Source organism: Moschus berezovskii, chromosome 14 (assembly GCF_049115385.1).
Source record: "Moschus berezovskii isolate FMDL1 chromosome 14, NW_MosBer_1.0, whole genome shotgun sequence".
Lineage (NCBI taxonomy): Eukaryota > Metazoa > Chordata > Mammalia > Artiodactyla > Moschidae > Moschus > Moschus berezovskii.
The window spans coordinates 86,612,915-86,621,506 of NC_142473.1; the positions used below are offsets into that span (position 1 = coordinate 86,612,915).

The window sequence follows — 8,592 nt, forward strand, 5'->3', positions numbered from 1 at the left end:
ATGAAACAAAACCACCATTTTGGTTACATGCTGCTGTGTAACAACCCTCAAAAGTAAGGGACTTAAAATAATAATAGTCATTTTATTGTTATCCCTCAGAGTTCTCAGAGTTGGCAGTGCAGCCAGGCAGTTTTCACTCAGGTACCTGATGTCAGAGCTGAGGCTTGGATCAGCTGGAGTCTCACTCCCTCACGTGGCGGGTGCCTGGCAGGAAGACTCAGAGGCTTGTTGGCCGGAACACCTGGGACACCTTGCGTGTCTCTCTCTGACTCTCTGTGGTCTCTCCAGCAGGGCGACCTCAGAGTAGAGGGACTTCTTCCATGCTGATTCAGGCCCCGGAGTGCATTCTTGGGGGAGTGCTATAGGAAAGTGTACTGGGTTTTCTAAGAGCCTCGGGGATCACACAGCACCACTCTGGGATCCTCTGTTAGTCAAAGCCACCCCCTCAGTCCTCCAGGCTCAGGGGGAGGGCCTCAGACTCCACCTCCTGATGAGGAAGTAGCAAGTCTTTCAAAAGCATGTGGGACCGAAATGTTGTTGCGTCCATTCTTGGAAAACCTAACTTGCCACGGCTGCTGTTAATGTTTTGCTGACTCTCCTCCTTGGCTACAGGGTGTTTTTAAGATGGATGAATGAAGGACATGTCCGTTAGACAGTAGGCATCTAAATTCACAAAATCCTGGAGCTGGAGTTCAACTTAGGCATTTTCGGAATATGAAGAAACTGAGGCTCCTTCACTGGAGTCTGGGTTAATAGATCCAGGCAAGGGTTCTGAGGGAAAGCCGTCAAAGATGGTTTGTAGCCTCTTCTCAGCCTTGGAGAAGTCTGAGCTTTGACATACCATTAAGTCCCTCTTGCAACTAACTCAAGAATTGTAAAGGTGTGTATTGGATCCAAGACACATGAAAGTCCTGCTGAAATGGCTTTGAGGTGACAAGGGAAGTTGCATCTGTTTAAATTGGTCATGGGGGAATCTGTAATCGATGAGGAAACTTATTTGATGAGATGCAGCTGTGTGCTAGAAAACGGGGCCTCGTTGCACACCCCTGAGGGTATTTATGTGATAAATAAATAAAGTTTCCTTGACTTCCAGCTGTTTCTCACGACGGTCCATACCCACTGCCTTCTCTCTCATGATCATCATTCCAAGTATGGAGTGAGGGAGATATTTAGAAGGCAGGTCTGGGCATCATGAGATCTCTACCTGGCTGTCACTGTGTGTTGTATGGCTGTCCTGTATCCTTTCTTGATGTTTGTGTAAAGCTTAACTCTTGGTGCATCCTGTGAGTTTGATTGGCGTTCCGAACCCAAGACCACTGCAGGTGATCAAGCAGAGAAGGCATTGCGGTGTCTGACGATGTGAATTTTGGAAAATCCCTCCAGGCACCCTCAGTTGGAAGCACCTGCGATCAGTGGCGTCAGTTTGCAGATGAGAAACTGGGTTCAAGAAGGTGACCTGACATGCCTAAAGTCTCACAGCTGCTGTGGACAGAGTCAAGACTAGAATCAGGTCTTCTGTATACACGCTGTCTGGTCTTCCATTGGCATGCATTCCCCAATGTGTTTTGCACAGTGCTAGCCCCATGGATCACTCCGTGATGAACCGTGTTCTGTATGGCTGAACGAGTTTAGTTTGGAGAAACGCTGCGTGCCTAACCTCCTGGAGATTTATACTGTACTAAAGGCTCTGAGAAATCATCTAGTTAAGAAATTTTGCTCCCGTTAGCTCAAAGATGCCCCAAATTATTTGAACATGGGACTCTTCATTTTTACAACTGTTAAACATCTGTGCTAATAGCAAATTTGGGGAAACAGACTATGAGGAAAGCTGGCATTGAGAAGGCTAGACTGAATAAAGGGATTAATGAAAACCGTCTTAAAAGACGCAACAAGTAGACTGTGGGCACTCCATGCACTTGTTATTAAGAAATCACAAATCGGTTTTTTAATTTATAAATAGTTTCACCAAAGTTAGTAGTAACACAGACTATAATCAAGACGTAGAGCTCTTGTGAGTTACCAGGGGGGTTAGGAGTCTTGTTTAGAAAAATCAGTGCTGTGAGGAAAAGCCCCAGCCCCGCAGTGACTGGAATAGGAGACAGATTTCTGAAAGTTCATCAAAAGTTAAACCATCACATCTACGCCATGGACTCTGAGCAGAATCAGCCATTTTTCAATGGGGACAAAAGGAACTCAGACGCTCAGGGCACCCCAGGGAGAGTCCTTCTCCCATGGAGGAGTGTCCTCAGAGCCCCCTTCATGTCCTTGATCCTCGGGCTGTAGATGGAGGGGTTCACCATGGGGGTCACCACGGCCAACAGCACCGCCCCGATCTTGTCTCTGTTGTCAGGGTCAGAGGTCGAGGGGAAGAAGCAGACCCCTCCGATGGTCCCATAGAAGAGGAGCACGCCTGTCAGGTGAGAGCCGCAGGTGGAGAAGGCGTTCCACCGCCCCTGTGTGGGTGAGAGTCTCAGGACAGCCCTGACGACGCAGATGTAGGAGAGAAGGACGAGGGCGAAGGGCAGGGTGATGGCCGACGAGTCCACGACAAAGAGCACGAGCTCCCTGGCCGTCGTGTCTGAGCAGCACAGCCTGAGCAGCGGGGCCAAGTCGCAGAAGAAGTGCAGGAGAGCACTGCTGTCACAGGAGACCGATCGGAGGAGCAGAAGGGTGTGTGTCAGGGCGACAGCGTTCCTGAGGGCCCAGGGGATGGCAGTCAGCCAAAGGCAGAGCCTGGGTCCCACCATGGCCGTGTAGCTCGGAGGGCGGCAGATCGCCACAAAGGGTCACAGGCCATGACCCCCAAGAGGAAGTTGTCAATGACAACAAACACAATAGAAAAATACATTTGCGTGACGCAGCCCTCAAAGGAGATGGATGGACTCTTGGTCTGAATGTTCATCAGCATTTTGGGGATTGAGGTGGAAATGGAGGAAATATCAGCAAAGGATAGGTTGGCGAGGAAGAGGCACATGGGGGTGTGAAGGTGAGAGTCCAAGCCGGTGGCCAGAATGATGAGCCCGTTCCCCACCACGGTGGCCAGGTACATAGCCAGGAAAAGCGCAACGAGGAGCTCCTGCTGCTCAGGTTGGGTGGAGAGTCCCAGGAGGAGGAATTCGGAGACGTTCGTTTGGTTTCCCTGATGCATATTTCTGCTGATCTGGAGAAAGGAACGCAAAGTCTTCACCCCACATGAAAACTCAATGTAGTACTATTCAACTGGGGTCATGGCAGGGAGGTAGGCGATCCCTCTAGCCTGAAGGGGAGTGAAGGGTGGAAAAGGCTTACTTAATAAGGGACTCTGTCAGCAGTGCAGAGACTCAGGAAATGCCTTAGAAAGAAAAGTCGGGGACATGATAGATACTTCTCGATGAATATGTTTTAAGCTCTAACGTGGTACTGAATGTGATTTTTACAGTTGGCTCCAAATGCGGTTAGCTGCCCTGAATTGAGGGCAATAAGTGATGCATGCTGTTTTCTGAAGATGCTAGGTTGGCCCTGAAGGAATTACTCAAAAATGAACTAACCAGTCCTAAGACCTTTCCCACCAGTCACCTGCATCCCTTTGAAGAGTCACTGAAGTGAAGAGCTTGGAAAAGTGGAAACAGCTCAGTTGTCAGGAACCCTCATGGCAACACACTGTCATGTGGGTACTCCTTCCCGACTCCCCCAAAGGAACCGTTCTTGGAGGATGTGTACAAGAAAGGGAGACCAGAATTTTACTTCATCCGTGCTTAGATGTGAGGTGGATGGAGAAGTTCAGGGGACACCTAAGAACCTAAAGACTCGTGTTTGCCTCTCTGTCTAAAGCTGGGAGCGCAGCGCATCAGCTCACGGCTGATACGGCAGGAACATCCTGCATCCTCACAAGGGACACAGCACGAGTTGCCCACAGGCCAAGTGGTGGCTACAGGAGGTCGTTGAGGTCAAGCCTCCTTGTTGGGACTCCAACCAGGAAGGAGCCTTTTGGGGTAGAGGAGGCTATAGAATAAGGGATCAGGGAGGGGCTGTGCTTCCCTGGTGGCTCAGAGGTTAAAGCGTCTGCCTCCAATGCAGGAGACCCGGGTTCAATCCCTGGGTCGGGAAGATCCCTGGAGAAGGAAATGGCAACCCACTCCAGTACTCTTGCCTGGAAAATCCCATGGACAGAGGAGCCTGGTAGGCTACAATCCACGGGGTCGCAAAGAGTCGGACACGACTGAGCGACGCGACTTCACTTCACTTCACTTCACTTAGAGAGATCAGGGAGGAAACTCATCGCCCTTGTCAAGGAAACGCTTTGTGCACCAGTCCCTGCAAGGCCTCTGAAGAATCCTGTGTTCTCACGATGGAGCAGGCCTGCCACCCACAACTCACCGCCCCTAGTATTCCACGGCAGCGGACAGAAGATACCCCTCTTTCCACCGCCAGTCTTCTCCATACGGCTCCCTGTGACACACCCCCATGCTGCAGAGCACACTCAGCAGTAATTGGGCCGGGCTTTTGAATCCCTGGTGAAGTAGGCCTTTAGTACCAAGGTAAAAGTTATTTTTAAAAACCAGAAGCAACTAGAAAGGCACAGAGACCTCCCAAGATATTACCCAGGGTCAGGGAAGGGAGGTTAGACCCGTATGGTTCTCTTCACGGCTTATTGGGAAGACTATTGTCTGGAGCGCCAAGCGGTGCTGATTTCTCCTCCTCATTTTTCGCTCTCCACTACTTATTCCCCAAATTCTTGTCCTTAAAAGATGGGAGAGAGCCAAGTCTCCACATAGCTTTTCTTTCCTTGAAGAGGCCAGAAAAGAAAGAAAGAAACCTCCACCCCAGGGTCCTGGAAGACTGAAAGGGAGCAGAGAGTGGAGCAGGGCCTCTGAGTTCTCTCTGACTGGAGAAGCTTGACTTACAGATCAAAGAGGGATGGGGATTAAGGGAGAGAGAGGGACTGAGGCTTCGATGCAGGAGCGAGGTGCCAAAGCCACACTGCAGTGAGACAAAGGACCAGCAGGCACCTCCATCCAGCCTCAGGGACAGACAAGGAGAGGACATCCAGCCTCAGGGCGAGACACGGAGCTGAGAGCCAGCCTCAGGGCCAGACACGGAGCGGACATCCAGCCTCAGGGTCAGACAAGGAGCGGACATCCAGCCTCAGGGCGAGACACGGAGCTGAGAGCCAGCCTCAGGGCCAGACACGGACCAGACATCCAGCCTCAGGGCGAGACATGGACCAGACATCCAGCCTCAGGGCCAGACAAGGAGCGGACATCCAGCCTCAGGGCCAGACACGGACCAGACATCCAGCCTCAGGGCCAGACACGGAGTGGACAGCCAGCCTCAGGGCCAGACACGGAGCTGACATCCAGCCTCAGGGCCAGACACGGACCAGACATCCAGCCTCAGGGCCAGACACGGAGTGGACATCCAGCCTCAGGGCCAGACACGGAGCGGACAGCCAGCCTCAGGGCCAGACACGGAGCGGACAGCCAGCCTCAGGGCCAGACACGGAGTGGACAGCCAGCCTCAGGGCCAGACACGGAGCAGCCTTAGAGGGTGCTGTGAGAGTTAAGCCCTGGACTGGTTTGGGCTTGACTAGCTTGAGCAAGTGTGTATTTTGAGTGACAATCTCACCTTCCTGCCCTACCTTTCCTGCCACCAGAAGTCCTGCAAAACTTGCCCCGAGTCCCTGGGGCCCCCACCTAACTACTTGAGAGCCACAGCACTACAGTCTAAACGGGCTCACCTCTGAAAGGTGCTGGGGCCTCAGGAAGTTACTGGGCTCTAGACCCAGTAGCTCAGCTTGGTGATGGAAGGACTGCAGGGAGAGACAGAGAGCAGGTCTCAGGTACTTCTCAGAACCAGGCTTTTTCCCCAGGCACAGAGCTGATCAAGTCACGGTGCCGGGCTCACATGGGACAGTGAGCTCCTCCTAGGTCCTTGGGGACAGTGTCCCTGAAGGGTTTTCCTCGGGACAGATGGCTGTTTTCACACCCCAGGCTCCACGACCTACACGGGGAATAGACGGGCTGCTGTTTACTTGTTTGCCTTCAGTGCCTTTTCCCACCTGTAATTTCCTATTTGTAATTTAGGTGCTTATTGCTCTTTGTGGCAACTGAATTGTTTGCTGCACGTCTTATGTTCCCAGTGAACTGGCAAGCATTTTGAGATTGCCTTCTCTGTTTTCTCTCTAGTGCCTAATAGAGGGGAAACAGTAAATACCCTGAGAACTGACGGTAATTCCTGCACTAGGGATTATGACTCCAAAGAGATGCCATCTCTCGTGGGATGGGGTAGACTACAGTCTCCTTCCCACTTGAGTGAGGTTCAGTGTTGGAAGGGAATCTGGGGACCGAGGGGTTCAGCATTCGGGGCTCTCAGTTACAAACTAAAGAAATAAACTCTGGGTTTTTAGGAATGGAAGAAACAGATTGAAATGATATTACATGGCTCACAGACACACTGGGAAGGCTGCAAATATAGATCCTGAGATAGACAGGAGAAAGGGAGGGTATATAACCAGAGACACAAGCAAAATTCATGGACTCCTACTTCTAATGACTGCATCTGCTTCATAATATAGTTCAGTGATTGCTCACCCTAAACAAGAACACTCACCCCCCTTAACAGGAAATGACTTAACCTGTAGACTGAATAGATATTCATGACTAACGTTCAAAATAACTGGGTAATGGAGAAGAAAGCAAAGGCAAGTTATCTTATCCACCGATTTATCATCTGTCTGGTCATGTCTAGGAAAGAAATGTGTGTGGAGCCAGAATCCTTTTTTCTACAACTTGTCCATGAGGCATATTTTTGAGTTCCTTCTCCTACTACTGTTATGGTCTGAAAGTTTGTGTCCTCTTAAAATTCACGTGTTGAGACATGACCTCAGGTGGTGGCATTAGGAGGTAGGGTCTTGGAAGCTGATTAGGTCATGGGGACAGAGCGCTCAGGAATGGGATTAGCATCCTTATAAATGACATCTGGAAAAGCGCCCTTGCCCCTTCTACTTCGTGCCGATGCAATGAGAAAATGGCAGTCCGTGAACCAGGAGGCAGGCTCTCACCATACACTGAATTGCTAGAGCCTTGGTCATGGACTTCTAGCCTCCAGGACTGTAATAAATAAATTTCTGTTGTTTATAAGCCACCTGATTTCTGGTATTTTGTTATAGCAGCCCAGAGGGACGATGATAACTACTCTCTCAGCATGGGTCTTCTAGTTTCCTGAGTCTTGAACTTTTATTTGGAAGATGAAATCCCATGATGCAAGGAAGTGGACCAGAGAGGGAACAGAGGCTGGGCTGGATGCAGTGAATGCAACGAGGCAAGTTACTGCACGGGTGAGTGTTCACAGCGAGATGCAAGAGCTGGAGAGCACCGCTCGTCAGATATGTTATTGTGTCAGACTCCTCTACAAGGGGACACCACAGCCGAGATCAGTCCAGGGAGACAAGAAAGGGACACCTGTGTACCCCGTTTCTTTCCATCTCTTGCTTCCCATCCACCAAGGCTCACCCCTCGGAGACCTGACTCTCCTGAACTTGCGAGCTGCAGCATCTGGCCCCTCAGTGGCCACACAGAAGATCGGGAACCATATTCCCCAGTACGCCTGTTGATCTGAGTCCAGAGGCTGAGGTGAATTTGCGTGGGCATGTGTGGCCCAGGTTCAATGTAGGTGTCAGTCAGCTGGGAGAGCTTGGAAAGAGGCAGCAGTGTTTGGAAGGAGAACTATGTCATTAGAAAGAAGAGAGTAATATAAGGCTTGTGTCCAATACGATCCAGCTCCTGTGCTACTCATATCTGTTCGTGCCCTCTCCTTATCTCTAGATTCTATGAAACAGTTTTTGGTAAAACAATGAAAACCCTGAGAAGGGAAGTACAAGTCCCGTCCGTCTAGAGGTCCTCAACCTTTTATTCATCACTGCCCAGCGATCCCTTTAAGGAGCCTTTAAGGGGACGACGGAGGATGAGATGGCTGGATGGCATCACCGACTCAGTGGACATGGATTTCGGTAAACTCTGGGAGTTGGTGATGGACAGGGAGGCCTGGTGTGCTGCAGTCCATGGGGTCGCAAAGAGTCAGACACAACTGAGCAACCAAACTGAACTGAGTTGATAGATCTTTTATTCTCAATTCTCTCTGCTCCCATGTAATCAAATACTATGAAATAAGATTTTTGTCAGACTGGGCTGAGCTTTTTGTTGTTCAGTCACTCAGTCGTGTCCGACTCTCTGCGACCCCATGGACTGAAGCAGGCCAGGCCTCCCTGTCTATCAGCAACTCCCAGAGCTTACTCAAACTCATGTCCCTCGGGTGGGTGATGCCATCCAACCATCTCATCCTCTGTCGTCCCCTTCTCCTCCTGCCTTCGATTTTTCCCAGCATCTGGTCTTTTCTAATGAGTCAGCTTTCAGCTTTGGAGAGGCACAAACAGTTAAAAGGTCTGTTTTTCTTTTTCACCCCTGAAGTACTAACTTTTGACCACGTGGCGGCAGTGTCACCCTGGTTGAGACCTCCCCCGCTGCAAGGTGGTGGACAGAGTCACCTCAGGGAAAACTAAGGCAAGAAAGTCATCACAGTCCTCAAGTCTGTAGCTGATGCTGAGACTCTGATTAA

General features: G+C 50.5%; 1 protein-coding gene across 1 annotated transcript; it reads right to left on the reverse strand.

Annotated features, from left to right (window-relative positions):
• Positions 1-2,201: 2,201 nt before the first annotated feature.
• LOC129554164 (olfactory receptor 1S1-like) lies at positions 2,202-3,148 on the reverse strand. Its single transcript, XM_055422782.2, is given in 2 exon segments — positions 2,202-2,785; positions 2,788-3,148. Coding segments are annotated over 2 exon segments (945 nt in total).
• Positions 3,149-8,592: the final 5,444 nt, after the last annotated feature.